This window comes from Euphorbia lathyris, chromosome 7, assembly GCF_963576675.1.
Source record: "Euphorbia lathyris chromosome 7, ddEupLath1.1, whole genome shotgun sequence".
Taxonomy (NCBI): domain Eukaryota; kingdom Viridiplantae; phylum Streptophyta; class Magnoliopsida; order Malpighiales; family Euphorbiaceae; genus Euphorbia; species Euphorbia lathyris.
In genome coordinates this window covers 86,381,400-86,402,574 of record NC_088916.1, presented here as the reverse complement: position 1 = coordinate 86,402,574, position 21,175 = coordinate 86,381,400, and the positions used below count along the sequence as shown (strand labels likewise).

General features: G+C 35.0%; 2 protein-coding genes and 1 long non-coding RNA gene across 3 annotated transcripts; 1 reads left to right on the top strand and 2 right to left on the bottom strand.

Annotated features, from left to right (window-relative positions):
• Positions 1-535: 535 nt before the first annotated feature.
• LOC136235409 (uncharacterized) lies at positions 536-1,616 on the bottom strand. Its single transcript, XR_010691791.1, has 3 exons — positions 1,534-1,616; positions 1,368-1,454; positions 536-599 (listed from the first exon to the last, which is right to left on the bottom strand). It is a non-coding gene; the product is annotated as an uncharacterized lncRNA (long non-coding RNA).
• Positions 1,617-8,212: 6,596 nt separating this feature from the next.
• Positions 8,213-14,158, top strand: LOC136200726 (protein DEFECTIVE IN MERISTEM SILENCING 3-like). Its single transcript, XM_065991152.1, has 8 exons — positions 8,213-8,390; positions 9,207-9,347; positions 9,535-9,649; positions 11,688-11,925; positions 12,238-12,429; positions 12,504-12,821; positions 13,485-13,710; positions 13,791-14,158. The coding sequence occupies exons 2-7, from the start codon at positions 9,222-9,224 to the stop codon at positions 13,570-13,572; spliced, it is 1,077 nt and encodes a 358-aa protein (XP_065847224.1). The 5' UTR covers positions 8,213-8,390; positions 9,207-9,221; the 3' UTR covers positions 13,573-13,710; positions 13,791-14,158.
• A 586-nt stretch (positions 14,159-14,744) lies between these two features.
• Positions 14,745-15,359, bottom strand: LOC136234782 (transcription factor MYB73-like). Its single transcript, XM_066024254.1, has one exon. The coding sequence runs from the start codon at positions 15,357-15,359 to the stop codon at positions 14,745-14,747; it is 615 nt and encodes a 204-aa protein (XP_065880326.1).
• Between the last annotated feature and the right edge of the window lie 5,816 nt (positions 15,360-21,175).

Here is a 21,175-nt window from a genome sequence, read left to right as displayed (position 1 = left end):
CGTCACCTGTTTGGCTCACACTAATGCAACAAGATAAAAACAAAAAGTCTAACATAGACCAAAACAATCTTGAAAACTCATCACAGTTTATTCTATTAAATTAAGAGAACAGTTAATGAGGATATCATGATTCCAAGAACAAGAATAAAAACAGTAATAACCTTGATTATCTCTTCCTGCATGTCAAGGTATCCCAATTTCCTCCTTTCAAAAATAGAATCTTCTGGTGGTAAAGATGTAACACCACCAGTATCTACAGACAGTACTTTTGGCTTTGCAATTTGAGGGTGAGTCTATATTTAATGTCACCGTAGAGGTATCCGACACTGATTATATTCAACATGCTTGTACTTTGCCAAGTATTCAACAAGTTCAATGCAAGAAACTTTGAAAAGCAAAATGTGTTCAAAAGGAATCCATAGGAACAATTTCAAAGCTCATATTAGTATCGGCTTCAGTATTAAGTGCACTCCCATTACATGATCATCTAGGATGATAGCATACCTTATTACGAGAGGCATAAATTTTAACTCTCTTTGCCCTGTTAGCAAACTTCAATGTATTATGAGTTTCCTCCATACTACTAGATGCAGAAATAACTGCAGATATAAGTCGTATAACAAATTAAGAGAAGGAATCCATATATTAATGTCACTGCAAGACATTTGATCCATCCTCTAGTTAGAAACCAGACGAAAGCAAAAAACAATAAGAAAATAGATACATGAGCAATTCCCATTGGATTTTATAGAAAACATAATCTATACGATAGTATAGCATCAACACATTCTGCGCATTTCATGTGTTATACATAATTTGGTTATAAAATTCAGAGTATATGCATGGTCAACTAATGAAAGCAATAAATTTGAAGAATTTTAAATTAATATTTTCTTTTAACTCCTTGCTAATCCTTGCTTTATCCAACTCCCAAAATCTGCTTTTGACACTCTATGCAAAAACATGAACACAATCAAATCAATCACACAAACCTCAGTCCTTGTAAGGAGTCTCCCAGTATTCCACTTTATACATAACACCATGTAAAAAGCCAAAAACGATTTCAGCACTCATTTTCAATTTTGAAAAACTAAGTCCAATCTGACTGCTGAAACCTAAAACACTATTCCACTCTTCCATGTACTTACAAACTTAGGAAGAGAAAACAATAAGAAAACCCTAAAATTAAAGCAGCTAAGACAAATAATGAGCACGAATTAAGAGGGGAACCTCATTTTTCAACTAATAAAAACCAAACAAAGATTAAATCGAATCTAATCAAAATAAAAGTTTAAATGTATCTAGAATCAATAAGCAAAATAGCTGAAGAATAAGAAAGAAAAAGAAGAGACGTTTAAAGTTTTTACAAATTGGATACTGTGATTAGGTTCTCGAGACTCCATGTGGATATGTTTTTGCTTGGACTTAACATTCTGTGACTTCCTTCTCTTAACCTGCAATCAATAGAACAGATTCACAGAAAACACAAACATACATGGAGAACGATTACAAAAATGGAAGAAAGAAAGAAACCTTAGCAGTGAGACCGAACTGAGGCAGGAGGTGAGCGGCCAAGAGAGGAGAATGACGTTCATAGAGAGCGGCCAAGAGAGGAAATTGACATTCAGGGAGACTGGGGAAGAGAGGAGAAAACATCAGTCATTATGTTTGACGGAAGAAGAACAGCAGCCATGGGGTTAGGGTAATGACCCTTAATTTGGGGGGAACGAAAAGAAAAGAGGGAGAGAACCAAAAGTTTGGGAGGGAAATGAAAATTCATGGGGGGGAAAATTTAGGGCATTAAAAGCAAAAGAAATTAATAAGTGATTAACTTGTTATTACTATAATTAATAAGTATTTAATTTTTTTATTAAAATTTATAAGGGGTTTTAATTTAGATATTAAAATAGAAAATAAAGGGGTTTTACTTTAGAATGAATTAATAAGGGGTTTTTTTGGTAAAAGTAAATCAAAAAAGGTTTTTGCTTATTATTAAATAATAATAGAATTTGTGCTTATTAAAAGTATTTTTTATAAGTGAATTTTAGACCCTTATTAAATTTTTATTACTAATACTCCTTTTTCTTGTAGTGTGAGAATCCAAATAAATGACTATTTCTTAATTTTGTGTGGTTCAATATAAAATTAGAATGTTATTCCCTTTGAAGTGGTTTAGTTCTTTAATGATTGGAAGAGAATTAATACAATATTCGTTAAAAATAATTTATCAAATAATAATAATAACTTCAATTAAAAATAATATCTTGGTTTTATTACGCATATCCAAATTCCAAAGCCTTTTGGAACATTTGCTGATATCACAGTAGTATTTTGCGGCATCTTTCAATGCATATTTGTATCCATAACTTGTACATTTCTGTCTCACATGCTAGCAAACCAATCAAAGCTTGTGGCATATACATTTTATTTTAGAAAAATATTGATATGCTCACAGTTTATGCATGCTAAACCGAGTTTGAATTTTTGGCATAAATGAATTGTTACGGGAGGGCTTAATATATTGAAAAAAAATCATTAATCAAAGACTTAGTATATCCATTTAAAAAATAGAGACTTAATGTATTTAAAAATAATTAATCAACAGTTTAATTTATAATGACTTAATGAATAAAAAATAAATTGATCACGACTCAAACATGCAATTTAACCACAGAACTTCGCGGATAACTATAACATGACTTCATTGATTAACTTTTACACATTATATAGATGTAAAAAAACAGTTCATAGATATGCATGCTTGTGAAATGATGGACTTCTTGAAGAGGATGTTTTAAAGAACATATTTTAAAGAACATATTTTAAAGAATTTTAATTCTTCAACTTTTTAGTTTTGATGTAATTTATGCATTGTCTGGTGATTAAAAGAAAGTTAATGTTTACACTTGAGAGAGAAAGCTAAAAAAATAAAAAAATATTATTTCATAGTAAATGTGATACTAAAAAATTTTAATTCTTGAAAAAATTCATTTTGAGGTTGTTAATAAATTTTTTAAATCAACCCTTACACAATATAATGCAATAAAAGCTAATAATATTAATCAGAAAAATAAAATATGATTAACTATTAATAGGATTCACTCGCAAACACAAATTGAACATCTCATATTTTGACATGTCATTTTTATAGAGATAGTAAAATTACACGTGATTTACGAAAACATTACAAAAATCCAATATAATATTATTAATGGGTTAAAATTTGTTAAATAGATTTAGAATCAAATTTTTTGGAAGATGGTGTTAATTTACTTCCTAATACAAAAATAACATTGAAATTTTAAAATTGTCCTTATATATTTTTAAATTTCTATCACTAAAAGAGTTTATACATGAAAGAAAACAAGATGCTAAATATAATATCTATCACTAAAAGATTTTGAATTGGGTTAACTGAATTTAATTTTTTTGCAACCAAAATGAAGCTACCCACTCAAGCTTATCTATGGGTATGATTGTTAGAAAACATGGAAGCCAAATCCAGTCCAAGTGAAAATATTGGTTATCTATGGGTTTGATTGTTAGAAAACATGGAAGCCAAGTGAAAATATTCGTTTGGGTTCAAGGGATCAAATCTCCTCTGACCCAAGTTGCTAAATATAAAACTCAAATTCTATATACTTGCAATTCATGGTTTTATATCAGATCCTCTAAGATTTTCAGTGTTTGTGTATATATCCCTCTAATTGGATATCTTAATGCAATACACTTATCCAGTATGATTTTATCAACAATAGGAGCTATGATGCTCATTCTTCTTCATGCTCTAACTGTGCAAGTTTCTAATGCAAATCCTTCTCTTCAATTGCCTCAAGTTTACCGTCACTCTTTCAATCAAGTTCCTGGCGGACCAGATCCAATTCATAACCCACCCAAACTCATTACAGCTCAACATCAACCGTCAATCCGAGTTTATGGTCATTCTTTTAGACAAGTTCCTGGAGGACCAGACCCAATTCATCACCGACCCCAACTCATTACAGCTGATCATCAATAGTCAACCCGAGTTTGTGGTCATTCTTTTAGAGAAGTTCCTGGCGGACCAGACCCAATTCATCACCCAACCCAACTCATTACCGATGATCATCAACAGTCATCCCGAGTTTATGGTCATTCTTTTAGACTATCTCCTGGTGGACCAGACCCAATTCATCACCCATCCCAACTCATTACTGCTGATCATGAATCAAGCCGAGTTTATGGTCATTCTTTTAGACTATCTCCTGGTGGACCTGACCCAATTCATCACAGCCGTCATTCTCTCAGAAGAACCCCTGGCAGACCAAACCCAATTCATAACCCCGGACCTGGAGAACCACCCCAGCTCCCGACAAACAGTCATTCTTTGAGAGAAACTCCTGGGGCACAAAACCCAATTCATAACCCTGGACCTGGATCACCACCTGAACATATCTCGACTGAACATCAATATTAATAAGATGTTATCTTGTTTAATTATGGGAAGTTCTATCATGAAAATTATCAATATAGATCCAATAATAGTTTTAGTAAAATATATATGTCTCTTCATGTTATGATCCATTTGCTTTATTATGATTAATATTATGTGTCACCGTTAGTACAATGTTTAAGCCTTCATCCCTATGACATAGACAAAGAAGAAAGTGTGTTAATTCAGATGAATATATATGCCATAATGAAAAATTCCATGAGCTCAGTGTGAACCTGTCCTTTTATAAAATCCTTACAAAGTTACTATTATTTAATTGTCTAATGAAGAATATGTACTAGCTCTAGAACAGGTTTCATAAATGTTTTTTTTTTACAACTTTTTCTTATATTGAAATGGATTTATAGTGAAAATAAAAATGAAGTCAAAATTGTCCAAAACCTTTCATTTCAGTTTTTTGTTTACAATAGGTTTGGCTTAAGAATGGCAATTCACAAGATGTGGTGAGACAATCTATGCTAATTAGTAATTTGCTAAGATGAAACACCTTCTTATATGGAACTTAAACTTTACTTTTCGTTTGTATAAATTGAACATTCCATAGGTGATGATGCTAGCCTACACGGGATTGTTTCTGAGTTTATACAAAATAATAGTAGAGCAAGTGGAAGCAGAGATTTCATCTGCTGCTGCAAGAATTCTCTACGGATGTAAACCAGATGGGTCGGGGAATGCATTTCCCATCCCCTGATCTCCATCACCGTCCCCACAGGGACCCCATATCCAGTTTAGAGATGTTTTAAAAAAGTTATTCACATTTCTCATTCCCTATTCACCGTGGGGAATCACCGTTTTAAAAAATCAGTAAAAGCAAAACGTTTAAGAAACAGTAGCTAATAATACCAAATATTAACAAGCATTCTCAAAATTTTCAAATAAAAATAAAACTAAAAATTGAAAACAATCAATCACCTAATTAAAATGTACTTAAAATCATCCAAAAAATCAATTATCACGTGGAATAATGGGGATCCCCATTGGGGATTAACGGGACGCGAACAGAGATACCTTTCTTTCATTTTGGAATTCTTTCATTTATGGTGATTATAGTTTGATTGAACAATTTAGAATTTAGTTTTGCTCTGTTCTCCTCTTTTTGTTTCTTTATTCCTTTGTATACTATTCCTTTGCGGGATGTCCGGCCTTTCCCTAAACCATCACCCCATTTTTACTAAAAAAAATTGTAAATAAACAAATCTATAATATTTCATTTTTTAGGAAAAATGGTGTTACTTACTGAATTTATTTAAGAAGTTACATATACAAACAAAAATAATCATATTAATTTTATGTATTTTAAATAATGGTGTAGATTCCATATATACATTGGGGGTAGGTGAAGATTACTAGATCCGAGCTTCTTTGAACAAGCGTCTCTTGGAATTACTCCCCGCTCGAAGATGACAAATTTGAACGGTTAGAAAACACAGATCGACAACAAATGAAATCAAAATTCGAGAAGAAGTATGACATAAAATGAAGAAAACAAAGTGCAAATGAAGAAGAAGAAAAGCAGTTACCAATAAAACGTGTATTCTGAATAGATAAAGAATGGGTAGATTGAGAACGTGGGTAATTATTTGGGAACGGTTTATCACCATGGTCATGCAAAGCTAAGGAGAAAAGTTGTGAAGAAGAAGAGTTACAATATTTTAAGAAAATGGCACATTGGGCCATAGATATCTTCAAGAGATGATACATCAGTACTATTAACTACAAATTTAGTATATAGTATAGATTCCTGTTATATTTAAGCAAATGATATGTGGCAAGTCTGACTAGTCTTTTCACTTTTTTGAGCTTATATTGTGAATTGGTTACTAAGCTTTGAAATAGGTCAATAAAATTAGGCCTAATACATCACCAGCTCCATGAACTTATCCATAATAGTAGATTGACTCTCTGAACTTGTAAGTGTCTCACCAATTCCCTAAACTTGCTTATTTCGTATCACCAGCTCCTTAAACTTGTCCATAAAAATTTATTAGCTCCCTGAACTTTGCAAATGTCTCACCAGCTCCCTAAACTTGCTTATTCTGTACCAAATAAATACCAAAACTTATTAAACCTAAATTCTAAAAATACATCTTCATCTAGTTGTGAGGTAATTTTTTTCTTCCCCTACCTTTCAAAATATTGAGGAACCAGAGTTAGTAGGGTTAAGGAGCAAAAATACCATTAATATTTTGGGTCATGAGTAACTTTACCCACAACGTGTAAAATGGTGCAATTTTACCCCTAACGTTAGTAGCCAAGAGCAAATTTATAAATTGGTGAAATTTTTGAATTGTTTTGTCCAAGTTGTACAAAAGATAGTATATTTTTTTTCACATCCCAACATATGTTTGTGATTTATTACCGATAAAATGATGCACGTATGAAGTGTAGATGACAAGATTCATGACCGAGAAGACAATTTGATGAATTAGTATTATGGTTTTTGTATTCAGTTGTTACGGAATAAGCAAGTTTAGAGAGCTGGTAAGACATTTGCAAAGTTCAGGGAGCTAAAAAACAATTATGGACGAGTTCAGAGAGCCAGTCTACTATTATTAGTCTCACATTAAAAAAAATCATGTGGAAGATACATTGATTATGATTATAAATTAAAAAAAATAAAATTAATTGGAGTTCGACCCATCTATCCTTCCTTGTACACCCCCTCTAACAAACAACGTATATAAAGAGCCACTTATTATCCCTATATCACCTCGTATATCGCATCTGTTAAACATAGTGGTAGTTATTTAGGAAACCACAATTACCTAATAGTATAATACAATGACAAAACTCGATAACTATTTAAATTATTATCTTATTCTTTGCCCATCCTAGGTCTTTAATGCTCAGGAATTCTATAGTTATATTTCCGGGTAAGCTCATTGTTGGATCGACCAAATTAGGGTCCATAATTTTCCAGTTGTGCATTTTGTAATTTAAGATGGAATTCATCTGGTTCTTTTTAATTGCTTAATTTTCTTTGATCATTGGGATAATTCAAATTTTCTAATGTAAATTGGACTTAATTCCTCTCTTTCTAAGAAAAATTGTTTTGCATGGATGTTTATAAATCCATAATCAGATAATTTCAAGAGAATTTTGTTTTACTTGGTATAAGTGAGTCACACAAATTAGTTTTGACAAGTTAAATTTGTTGTTGTCAAAACCTAACCGCCTTGATCTGAACCACTTATGGATGGTAATATTGCGTTTTGGGTTTAATGAACAGTTCTTTTCAGTTTGCAACTAACAGGGGCTTAGACCATCTCCAACACATTTCATCAAATTTACTGCATCAAACCATGTTTTCATCATATTCTCTATCTGTTTTGATGTTGCTACAATGTTTTTACTCCAACCCATTTCATCATTATTAGAGTTAAATGATTTTGTATGGATTGATTATTAGTGTTAAATGATTCTTGATTTCTGGTTTTTATGTATATAAAATAAATGAAAAAGAAAATAAATAATATTATTTTATTAAATGATTCCCCATCAAAAAATGATGCTACAATGATTTTTTTTTAAATGATGGGATACGCGGAGGACACTTCGGGGACACTTCGGGGATACTTTAGGGGTTTTTTTAAAAAAACTATGAAAGTATAAGGGTTTTTTTAAAACTCAGAAAATATAAGGATTAAAATGAAATAATCCCAGGATTACTAGTATATACCGACACGAAATCGATTGAACCCTAAACTAAAATTGAAAATCTCTCCTGTGCGATGCATTGAACCCTAACAAAATTGAAATTCCTAAATCTTTTCTCTCATCTGATCGAGTTCTTCTGTTCAGTGGTTCTGTGCAATCAGTTGTCTTCCTCGATTGCTTTGCTGAAGTCGATCACTCTCATCTGGTCAATCTACTTTGATCGAGTTTTTCCTCTCATCTGGTCGATCTGCTATGAATTAATTACTTATTAGTTAATATTATAGATGTTATTTGTGGTTTTATAATGACTTGAGAGTATTATTTGTGTTTTTATAATCACTTTATGAATATGATTTGTGATTTATATATTTATGTATCTTTTGAATTTTCATTATAAATGATATATATATTATTAATTATATATAAAATTTGCTGTATCCCCGCCGTACCGTATCTCATATTAATCACTGGAATACTCGCATATGATAAATTTCGAGACCCTAAGAAGGATGGTGATTAGTGTGGCTGGATTCATTTTGCTTCACTCCGTGAACTATATTTTGAAAATTTTGACATGTAGAAGAGTAGACGCCATGTATATCCTCGCATGGTTGTTATCAAAGAAATTATATTGCCAGCCCTTGTTTTTGAATGGCAGAGAACTTTTAAACTTTGCAGCTAATTTTGATGACTTCATCTTCCAATAATTAGGATATTATTTGGGAGCATAAGCTTTGAAGGCTTTTAATTTGTTCACTATATGCAGTGAGACCATAAAGAAATTATATCTGAGGCTTCATATGTTTTAGACTTTTATCATCTTTGGATTTCAGAAGATTACTATGACTATTTCCATTATTAGTAAATATGGTTTTTGTTTGTCGGCTTTTTATTGTTTCTTGAGGTGCACTGTGATGCATACAAATGTGCCTTGCTTTACCTATTTGTATAAGGAACATAGTGTCATGTTGCTCTTTGAGATGATATGTTCATAGTTGCAAATGTTAAGTCGATCCTTTTGTTTTAGTTGTAATTCTTACATAGAGTGTTTCCGCAGGATTTGTCAGCTGTGATGGAAGAAGAAGCTACTATTATCCCAAGTAATGAAATGCAAAATGGTTGTTCTATGCAAGCCCAATCCGTCATATACAATTCTAAGGTTTTCAGTTTGCATAGGATCTTTACATTTTGTTGTGATGTGGGTGTAAATCAAAAGCAATTCTTCTGTTATTTATATTTTATTTTTATGGAGTTGACATTTGTAAAAAAAAAGCCGAAATTTCACATTGCAATTTGTATTTTTTTAGACATCCTTTAAGTTACTATAGCTTATTTACAATGTAAAGTAGGTCAAAGAACTAATTGTTAAATTGTAACCTTTGCAGAAATTTCAAGATGATCTACACACAGCAGGAATCCAAATCAAGCAGCATGAGGATAACTTGAAAATTTTGAAAAGTCAACAAAACAAATTAGAAGACTCAATACTTGATCTGCAAGGTATTCTAAATTTTATTTTTTGTGCCTCTTCTAGAGGATTAGTTCTTCTTGAAGATTACTCAGCTAAGAAGTATTTGCATGTGATGTTCACTTGGATACAAGCACATCTATGAACAAATTTATGTTGTGTAGTGTAATTGTTTTTAATTTAAGCATGGTAGCTACCTAACAAATTCAACTGAGTCACCTGTTTTTAATTGTTGGCCATTAATTCTTGGTTCTCCAAGTGCTTTAAGTACTGTGGTAGCAATGTTTAGATCTGTCATTCATATACACTGTTTCCTTCAATGTTTTAGTCAATTTAATTAGACAAGATATTTCAGTAAAGTTTTTGCTGATATAAACAGAAAATGATGTTGTTAGGAAACTGTTGTGGCTAGTCCAAATCAGAGTAAATTTATTTAGAAATTGTTATTTTCGGAATTATCATTTATTTAGGAAGTCTTAGTATTAGTAGAAATAAGAGTTTATTTTCAGAACTATTATTTAGGAAGTTCTAATTATAATAGGATAGTAGTTTATTTTTAGAATTTTTTTTAGGAAGTGTTAAATCTAATAGAATAGGAATACTAGTTTAAGTTTGCCTTTTGTACTATTATAGAAAGGTTTATCATTCGTAAAGTACTATTTGAAAAACAAATTCAGTGGTCAGGAGTTCTCATCATAGAGATCCAGGTTTCTCTCTAACGAGCTGCATTAATTAATTCTCATCATACTATCTCGAAAGAAAAAGAAGTAAGATTCACTTCATGATTTCAAGGTTCAAGGACCCGTAATTTGATCCAAAACTCAGGAGCTTAACAAAGTGGTATTAGAGCAAGTTATGGGTGAATCAAGTAATCTGGAAAAACAGTTTGAAGCCTTTTTGAGCTTCATACTGCAAAGACAGGCCAAAGGTGGAGGCCATGGTACTCCAACTAGAAACCATTGAGGAGAGTGGCAATCTAGCACAACAAGGAAGGAGATAGGGGGTGGACAGTAGAATACGACGGCAGGAGGAGGTCTGCTTCCAAAATTCTCGAAACTAGATTTCCTAAGTTTGATGGGTCGTATGATCCCTTGAGCTGGTTGGTTGCATATGTGTGAGAATTTTTGTAAGCATCAACACACTGTTGAAAGGCACAATCGTGGTCGAAGTAGAGTTGCATAAATCTGCTGAATTACCAAGGCTATATGAAAAAAGAGAAATTATCAAGATGGTACTGCTGGCCAGCAGTGGAAGGACCGTTTAGAGAAACGAAAGACTAAGGGGATTTGTTATAATTATGACTAATCGTATACATGAGGACATCAGTATAAAAGATATCACTGGCTGGAAGGACTGGAGGAACCTTTACTAGAACCAGATGATGAAGATCCTATCACCAACTGATGCTTTGGTGAAGTAGCTCCAGTTATCATCTTTGTGCATGAGATGACACTCATTTTTGTATGGGAAGACAATGTTAAAACTGTTGTAGCTAGTCTATATCATAATAAATCGTTATTTTGATTAGGTTTAGGACTTACTAGTTTCATAATTGTTATTTATTTAGGAAGTCTTAGTCCTTGAGGAGTAGGAATTTATTATCAGAATTGTTATTTAGGAAGTTTTAATTCTAATAGGGTCATGGTATTATTTTCAGAATTTTTATTTAGGAAGTTTGAATTATAATATGAGCAGGAGTTCTAGTTCAAGTCTGCCTTTTATACTCTTATAAGTTATAACAGGGAAGTGTTTATCATTAATAAAGTAAGCATCATTTGAAAAACAAATTCAGAGATCACGAAATTAATTCTCATTATAGGTAAGCTAGGTCGAAAAAGAAAAGCAGATTTACTTCTTGATTTCATAGTCAAGGACCAATAACTCAATCCAAAGCTCAGAACTTATAGTGTGAGCAGTTTTTTTATCTCAACTTCCAGTCTATGTTTCCGAATGGAAGGATTTACTTTTAGATGCTAGAATTGTTTGGAGATTTTATCTGTATAATCATTTGTGATGCATAATATCTCTTTTTCCATTTTCATTTTTTGCTTCTGACAAGTTTCCTTTCAGTTATTCTTGGTAATTATCACTCCGCAATACCTCCTGGTGGTGAAAGTGAAAGCCATTCCTCCAATCAGAGTGAGGAAGAAACAGTAAATCAGATTCTGCAGCATGAAACTTCTGCTGCAGGCATTCTGTGTCAGCTGACAACGCGCCATGGTACTCATGCACCTCAACTCGGATTCACTAAGGATGTGCTTGGTATTGTTGCTACTCTGGGCAAGGTGGATGATGATAATCTTAGCAGGTTAGTTTGAAGTTGCATGTTATCTGCTATTGATATTTACTATCTATCTAACATGTAGATTCTTCCTCTTCTATGAAATAAGTCTTATGATTAGTTTCCTTGCTAATATAGCATACTATTCCTGGTTCTAATGTAGTCAGTTAATTTATGTACTCCACAATTCCAAGAGCTCTTATTATTTTCAATCAGTGAAATGCCTCTGTACTTACTGCCACACTGATCTTTTCTTTAAAGAGCTGCATGATAATGCAGTTGTTGTTAGTTATCTGCACTATTTTCAATCTACTTTTACTTATTCTTTCTTAATTGCAGACTTCTTTCAGAGTACTTAGGAGTAGAGACAATGCTAGGAATTGTTTGCAAGACTTATGAAGGTGTTAAAGCTCTTGAAACTTATGACAAGGAAGGCCATATAAATAGTGATTCTGGAATTCGAGGCTTTGGTACTACTATCGGACGGACTCTGGATGGTCGATTTCTTGTCATTTGTCTCGAAAATTTAAGGCATGTATCTCTTTCTTTTCTTTATTGCTGTTTGGAATTCAGCTCTTGAATTACAAACTTTTTTTCCCTTGTAGACCTTACTGTGGTGAATTTGTGGATGATGACCCTCAAAGAAGGCTTGATCTTCTACAGCCAAAATTGCCTAATGGCGAGTGCCCACCTGGATTTATTGGTTTCGCTGTTAACATGATCCATGTGGATTACATGAATTTGTTGTATGTATCTGATGTCTATGGCCTCAGAGAGACTCTATTTTACAGCCTCTTTTCTCACCTGCAAGTTTATAAAAGTAGGGAGGAGATGCTACTAGCTCTTCCACTTATAAGTGATGGAGCAATTTCACTGGATGGAGGGGTTATTAAGATTAATGGTTTCTTTTCCTTGGGGAATCGGTAAGTATTTTGCTTTCATTATTGACATGAAATTGTCTTCCAATTGGATCTAATGGTGAATTTCATTTGTTTACAACATCTCCTTTTGTGGTATTTGGGAATTTTCTTTCTGCATGTAGGTAGTTTAAATGCACTAAGAAAGAAATGTCTTTCTGAATCATGATACATTGTAGAATTATGTATGTGCTATAATTCGATTATAATAGGCCACCTATACGGTTCATAGCGTTAGCCTATGACCTTCCAAATTCAACTCATGATATTTGGTGCATGGATTTTTCTTCCCCCAATTTTTGTACAACTATCATACAAAAGAAAAGAAATACCTATTTTGTCTAGAATGGTCGATTCAAAGGGTGAGCCTTGGCGCAACGGTAAACATTGTTGTTGTTGTGTGACCGAGAGGTCACGGGTTCAAGTCTTAGGAGCGACCTCTTGCCAAAAAAATTGGCAGGGGAACGCTTGCCCCCAGTAGACCCTTGTGATGAGATCCCTCTCCGGACCCTCGCTTAGCGGGGACGCTTCATGCGATGCATCTGGCTAGTAAATAACATATTTTGGCATACCCTATGTTTAGAGTTACATGTGTGTGTGTGAGCGCGTGTTATGTGTGTATTTCTCATTTGGTATCTCTTCTTTCTGGATTTTTTTTTTGTTCCCCAGGACTGATGTTGATGTAAGATTTCCAAAACCTTCCATGTCAGCAAATCCACCTGATAGCAACATGGAAACTGAGAATCAACTCAAATAGAAGACATGGGAAAAGGAGAAGTTGACAGAGGATTTAAAGCCAGAGCAAATGCTATTGAATTCTGAAAGATTCAATTTGGAGAGAAAGAAGGAAGAGTTTGTTAAGTTTCTCTCACAAACCTCTGCAAACACACCTCAGGTATTGCACTGAACACATCTTAATTGAGTTGGATTGGAGTTGTATTTTGCAGATTTCAACAGCATTTGCTCTCGCTTCAGATGCAGGGAGGACAGGATAGGTTCAACCCTAGACGATATTAAAGGGGGAATCAAATCCTTATCAGGATAGCAACTCGGAAAAGTCTTCTATTCCGTTATCGTTTTTGAATGGGCTACGAATTTCTTTTCGTGAAAAGGGCAGCTTATTCAGTTACCAAGAGCAATTGGTTTTGTGAAGTCAATGGTTTGAAACAATCCTTTTCGATCTGTGGTGTGCAGTAAGGACCGGTTCGTATTAGGAGTAGCAAATCTGCCATTTTTTTTCCTTAAGTTCTTTCATAAACCCTGAAGTTTTTGCATTATGTGAAATTATTATGGGTTTTTCTTTTTGCATACTTTTTGATTAATTTGGATAAATAATTTACTAGTTTCTGAAACTGAAATTGATTCTCAATAGTGCAACGATTGGACTTTAATTAAGTTTTGGTGTTACAATTAAATTGAATAGATAAAAAAAAAACAATTGGGAAAAACAAAATAAAAATATTGATAGAAGATGTCAAAAGTTAGGTATAAAATCGTGACTAAGTGATAGCATATTGATAGCAGATGTTTAAAGTTTATCAAAACTGATTATTTATCTAAAATAAAGATAATAATGTCAAAGAAGTTATTTTTAAAATCGTGTATTTGTGATTAAAAAAACTAGTAATTACATCAAACAAGTTATTTTTGAAATCGTGTTGTGACAAAAAATATAAAAACCCCAAATTGAATTTCCTTGTAATATTTTCTAAATCATGTGTACGAGATAATGATAATCTTGTAGTAAAAAAAACTTATCCGAAAAATGTATAGAAAAATGAATTAGATCAAATGCAGTTAAATATTAATCCTAATTATCTTAAAAACATTATTACTCATAAAAGAAGAGTTTATAAATCTAGTCTTGTCTCATTTTAACCTTAATTTATCAATATAACTCTTCACTTCAACAGTTATCATCTTTTGCATTTAACTGAGCAAACATTTCTCCTCCTGTTCCTCTTTCTCAGCGTCTCCGCCTTCTTCTCCTCCCTTCTCCGCCACAGCAGTTCCCAGAACCAACCCATCCCCCGGTGGACACAAAGTCCACACTGTCTCAGGCACCCTACTGAAACAACTATAATCCGTTCCTACACCCAAACACAGCCTCTTCGCTCCCGAATCAGACCTAGACTCAGATGAAATGTCAAGACTCATCTTCTTGACAGTCAAGTTAGACTTGGATGATGCAGACAAGAACTCGGCCTGGCGTTTTCTCTGCAAAGTAGATTTCCAACGATTTTTAATGGCATTATCAGTCCGGCCAGGCAAGAGTCCAGCAATTGTGGCCCATTTATTACCGTGAATAGCGTGAGCTTGAACAATGGTATCATCCTCCTTTGTAGTAAAAGGTCTGTGCTGAACCTCTGGCGAGAGTTGATTAAGCCACCGTAACGGGCATGATTTTCCTGAGCGGCCATGAATTCCGGTGCTTATGAAAGTCCAATTTCTGGGGCCGTGTTGTTTAACTAGCTTGATTAAAGTATCATCTTCTTGAGGACTCCATTGGCCTTTGATACAATCTCCACCATTGAAAGAAGCCATGAATAGAAAAGTGAGAAGAAATAGGGGAAAGAAAGAACTATTTTTTCTTCTGGTGGAGACCGGTATAAAGTTTGATTAAGCTATTCTCCCCTCCTTTTTATACACATATTACAATTGTGATTAGGGTATTTTGGACATCTTTGCAAAGACAATACACTGTAATAATTTTTTATTATTTTTTTCAAATTTTTTAGCCTATAAATTAGTGTTATATATTTGCAATCATTATTTTTATTAAGGAATATGTTGATGTTATGGATATGGAATATTTTTAAGAATATAGAAACAATATTTATTTCCTTTATCTATTTTAATTAAATATCATTTTAGTAATGAAAAATATTCATTACAAAAAAATTCATTGTGAATTCTTTTTTCAAAGGTATTTTGAAATTTTTATTTATTCACCTATTTATTTATTCATTAATTTATTTATTTAGACTTTAATCATATGATTAGATTTAGGCATATTAATTTATTTATTTAGACTTTAATCATACGATTAGATTAAGTGATCTCTCAGGTATTCCTCTTACTGATTCTCTTTGGAAGTATCTGGGCGTTCCCCTCCACAGTGAGCGTGTGTCTAAAGGCTCCTTCAAAGAGACTTTGGATAAAGCTAATTCGACGTGTGCCACTTGGAAAGCCAAGACTCTGTCTCTCGCTGGCCGCCTCACGTTAATTCAATCTGTTAATTGTGCTGCTCCCAATCACATCATGCAGGCTTGTAAGCTTCCGGATCCTGTGCTTAATGATCTTGACAACATTAACCGTAGGTTCCTGTGGGGGGAAGCTGCGGAGGGCAGGAAGATCCATCTTATGCCTTGGAGTGAGGTTTGCCAGCCTAAAGATTCTGGAGGTCTGGGTATTAGGAAAGCAAAGGACAATAATAAAGTTTTATTAATGAAACTCCTTTGGCGTATGTGGCAAAACCCCTCCTCTCTTTGGGTTCGCCTCCTTTGTGGTAAGTATCGGAAAGACAAAATCTTCAGGGGTCCGAAAGAGAGAGTTGCTAATTGTTCCTTCCTCTGGAAAGGACTTAGTGCTGTGTTTGATGAGTTCTGCTCAGGAGTTGGCCTGGAGGTGGGGAATGGTAAGTCCATTAGTTTCTTGTTTGATAACTAGATTGGGGATAAACCGTTAATTGAGGTGTGTTCTTCCCCCCCGCCTAGTGATATACGCAACTGGAGGATTGCCAATGTGGTTGAGTCGGAAGGGGACTGGATCTGGTCAAAGTTTGATACTTTCTTTAGCCTTGAGACTCTCCTTAGAATGCGGGGAGTGAAGGTGAGTAATCAAGAGGAAGACTTGGATAGGCACTGTTGGGCGCTGACTAACAATGGAGTTTATTCTTGCAAATCGGCCTTTGAAGCTTTCTCTCTCTTTAGATCTGATCCTCCCTCGGATGTGTGGAAGTCGATTTGGACCCTTAAAGTTCCTTTCCGTATTAGGAGTTTCCTATGGCTGGGCGTTAAGGACAAGCTTCTTACTAATTCGGATAGGCACAGAAGGCACTTGGCTGATTCTGGAGCTTGCAGTAGATGCAGAGGCCATGTTGAGACTTTGTACCATGCTCTTAGAGATTGCTCTAATAGTAAAGAGGTTTGGAGGAAAATTCTACCACACCATATTTTCTCTTCCTTCATGGCACATTCTGAGGTCGACTGGTTCTCTGATGGTGTTAGAGGAAAGTTGCTTCCATACATGGAGCATGGTGACATTTTCTTTGCTATTATCTGTCACCAAGTTTGGAAATGGAGAAACGAGGAGATTTTTGGAGATAAAACTATTTTTATGACAAACTTAGCTGATTTCTTCTCGAAAAAACTTTTCTCTATTATCGATAGTTTCAAAGGAGAGTCCCTTGTCAGAGCCTCTCAGTGTTGTGATGTCCATCTCGTGGGATGGAGCAGGCCAAGAGAGGGGGTTGTGAAGCTGAATACTGATGGTTCCTGCCTCAGTAACGGTAAGATTACGGCTGGAGGTGTGCTTAAAGATGCAGGGGGCGCCTGGCTTTCTGGGTTCTCCCAGAATTTAGGGTTGGGTTCTTTCTTTTCTGCGGAGCTCTGGGCTATTCTTACTGGAATCAATCTTGCTAAAAGGCTGGGTGTTAAGAGGCTCTCTGTGGAGTCTGATAATTTGGAAGCAATCAAAATGATTTCTGAGAATCATTCTATGGGTCTTCACAGTCGCAACCTCATCAAAGCTATTAAAAGGCTTTGCTCCTCCTTTGAGTTCGTAGAGTTCAGACACATTTTTAGAGAGCAGAATCGTGTTGCTGATCGCTTGGCGGCGGCAGGCTATGAAGGGACGTTAGGCGTTACTACCCTTCCGGTTTCCCCTAGTTTCATCTCTCCTCTTCTCTTAGAAGATAGAATTGGGGTTAGCTTCCCTAGGCTAATTCTTGGGTAGTTTGTTGTTGTTCGTTTTTCTTTTCCTTTTCTACCAAAAAAAAAAGATTTAGGCATATTAAAATCATACGGTGGAAATTAAAATTATTCTAATATTTAAATTTAATAAAATTGGATTTAATGGTGACTGACCAAATTCCTTACATGATCTATTTGACTATTACTGTTTATTTATTGATTTAACACGTTACAATCCCAACAAGATTTCATAATATTTGTAAAATATTAGGGTCAAAAATTTGAACATTATTGTTTACTTGTTGATTTAACACGTTACAATCCTAACAAGGTTTAATAATAGTCATAAAATGTTTGGATCAATTTTGATGTTTATCCCTTAATATTATTATTTAGTATTGTTTGGCTCTTTCGTGGGAAATTACGGGCGTGCCAGATAATTATAGTATTATCAAACTATGGAATGAAATTGAGTGCGCTTTCTAACTTCTAAATATCAAACGACTGTAAGAATTAAAGAGACCGAAAATTTCTAAAGATTCGATTATCAAAACGATACCGACCTTACAGAAAATGATTGAACAACAAATAAAAATAAAAATGTACTGGAAGCTTGAATGAACTTGAACTTGAAAATTATCGAAGGAAACAATCGAGAATTGTAAAAATGCTGAAGTCTAGAGGTAATAGTCAAATAGATGGGTTGTCACCCAAGGGTCTATTCGAAGGTACGCGCCTTTTGCCAATTTGTCCAGGTGGCGTCCTTTGGGCCGCCCTCATAAAGATGGGTTGGCAACAGACCGTTCCATCTCCTCTCCCTACTTAAGGAGACCTACCTCATTACGGTCCCTTGCTCGATTTGAATTCTTTTTCATACATTCCTTTTCACTAGTCACCGCATGCTCTGTGCTCTTTACCATTGGGAAACCCTATTTAAACTTGAGCACAGCATGAGAACTCGTGGCTCTGGTAAGCAGGTAAAAATCGAGGGCTCATCGAAGAAAGAAAAAGCTAAGGGAAAAATGGCGGGGACAGGCTCAGTTGCTTTCGTTCCGGACGAAAAATTGGTGAAAAAGCTTGCTCAGTTCAAGGATGCGGCCATGCAGAAATATTATGAGGAACTTGCGCAATTCGAATTCGGGCCTGTGAGGACAGTTTGCTGGAAAAAGGCTCAAACTTGATCAGCGTGTGTGGAGGCTCATGGAGGCCGGCCATTTCGACTGCTTCTTTGAAATGACTGAGCCAGCCTACAGAGAACTCACATTAGAATTCTTGGCCATGTTTAAGCACAATCCAGATATCACAGATCCCGACGAAGAATGCAAGTTTAGCTTCAGGCTAATGACTCACACGTAGCGGCCTTCATTGAATACGTTCAACAGTTTACTAGGTGCTACGGACGATGATGATCTGGAATCTGAAGGCTACAAGGAGGCATTTACTCAGACTCCTGAGGTGTTTGACCCAACAGCATTCTGGCATTCTATTTCGGGCTAGCAAAGCTATGACGGTAGTGTTTCCAAAGCGTCGAATATTGATGACTATGCCATCCGCTACCTGCATAAACTGGTTTCGGGAACCATCTTTGCCCGAGAAAACCAGGCTACTATTCCCCATGCCGACTTGACGGCCTTGTGGAGTATGTCGATCGGGCCCAGAATGAACTTAGGCTATTGGTTTGGGGAGTACATCAGCAACTTCGGAAAGAAGAATTCCTCGGTCATTTGCTGTGGAAGCATTGTAACTCGGATTGCAGAAGAACTTGGGGTTTTTAAACTAGAGGACCGCAGCCAGCTCACTGTGGTGAACCACCCTGACCAAATTGATTTAAGGAGCCTGCAAAGCATGTTGTTTGGGAAGCTGGTGAATGGGAAATGGGTATGGATGGCCGACTTCGTTGAAGCAAGGAGAGTTGAAAGCCACAAGAGAAAGTGTGAACCTACTGTGTCTGTTTCCTTTGAGTCCGAGCAGATTGCGCCCGAAAAAGACCTCGCTTTTTACAAGAAATGTACAAAGCTCACCAATGATGATATTGTTTGCAAGTTCGATGCTTTGTTTACGCAGAATGTGGCTAACCGAGACCAGATCCATGCTCTTGAGCATAAAACTGCTGTTTTGCAACAAGAAGTGGATATGCTGAAGCATGTCTGTATAGAGGAGCATGGGCAGGAAAGTCCTTCGGGTACCTCGGTTAAAAGTCCGGTAAGAGAAAAATCTGATGTCCATAAAACAAATGCCGCTACCTCCTCGAAAGGGAATGGTGCCGCTCTTGCTAAGGATCGAGAGGTTGATTCCTCTCGTTCCCCACTTGTCTAAAACCTCAAACTTGTCGTTATCCAAGCATCCGGTAACACTTATAACCCTTCTTTGTTTTTATTGTTACACTCCCATGTTATCATGTTATGATTCTTTTATCCTGTTGTTAGAGTAACATTGAGGACAATGTTAATTTTATTTGGGGGGTGGATTGCATGTGTTTAAACTACTGCAAATCTACTTGAGCATAACATGATAAAAAGATGAAGTGTGCTGTTGTTGTAGTATGATAAGTTTAAGCAAATTTCCCTCTAATAAAATCTTGACGTCCTTGTTAAGCAAATCGCATAATGTGTTTATGTAATCATTTCACTTTCTGATCCATTTCGCAACTGATTGTGCTTTTGTGATTGCAAATTTGAGGTGATAGCTTTGTTTTATTATTTGAGCTCCCTTTTAAAATCGTGAATTTCTGAAAATTTTCAAGTTTTAACTCAATCTTCACTTAAAGAATCTCCTGCTCCAACGCAAAAGCCCTGAAATGTGAGAACTTGAGCCTACATTAGCATGAAAATGCGATGATTCTTCATGAGAGGGCTAGTGCATATTGTCTTTAGGTAGGTATTGCTTTGGCTGCCCTATCAAAATGGTAAAATTTTGGATGATCATAAGAGGAAAAAGGCAGTTAGATCCCAAATTCACTCCACAAAAAGCCTACATGTGCTTCGCACTCACATTGTTAGGATATCCAACTTGAGCCTTAACCTATTATTTCGCAAACACAGATTTAAGGAACCAATGCCCTTCACTGTAATCCCAAAAACACCTTGAATTTGTCTCATGCTCAGGAAAAGCTGCTCGAGAGAAAGAAAAATGAAATTTTTTTGAGAAAATCTGTGTTTATAATGATCAAACGATGAAATGATGACATTTGAGGAATGAATAGGAATTTTAAAAAGATAACAGAAAAGTGTTTGAATTAGTCTCTTAAATTTTTGGACAAATGCTAACATCTTGAGACTAAAGTCAAATGTTTGGATAATTATGTTTGTGTATTCATGGGATAGTTTGGCTTATATTGTGAAACGGGCTGTGCGTAATGATCTATGCTAAGTGCCGAGTATGGTAAAATTGCATTGCATGTAGAAAATTCATACACTTAAATTACCAATTCACGTCCATACCTTAGCC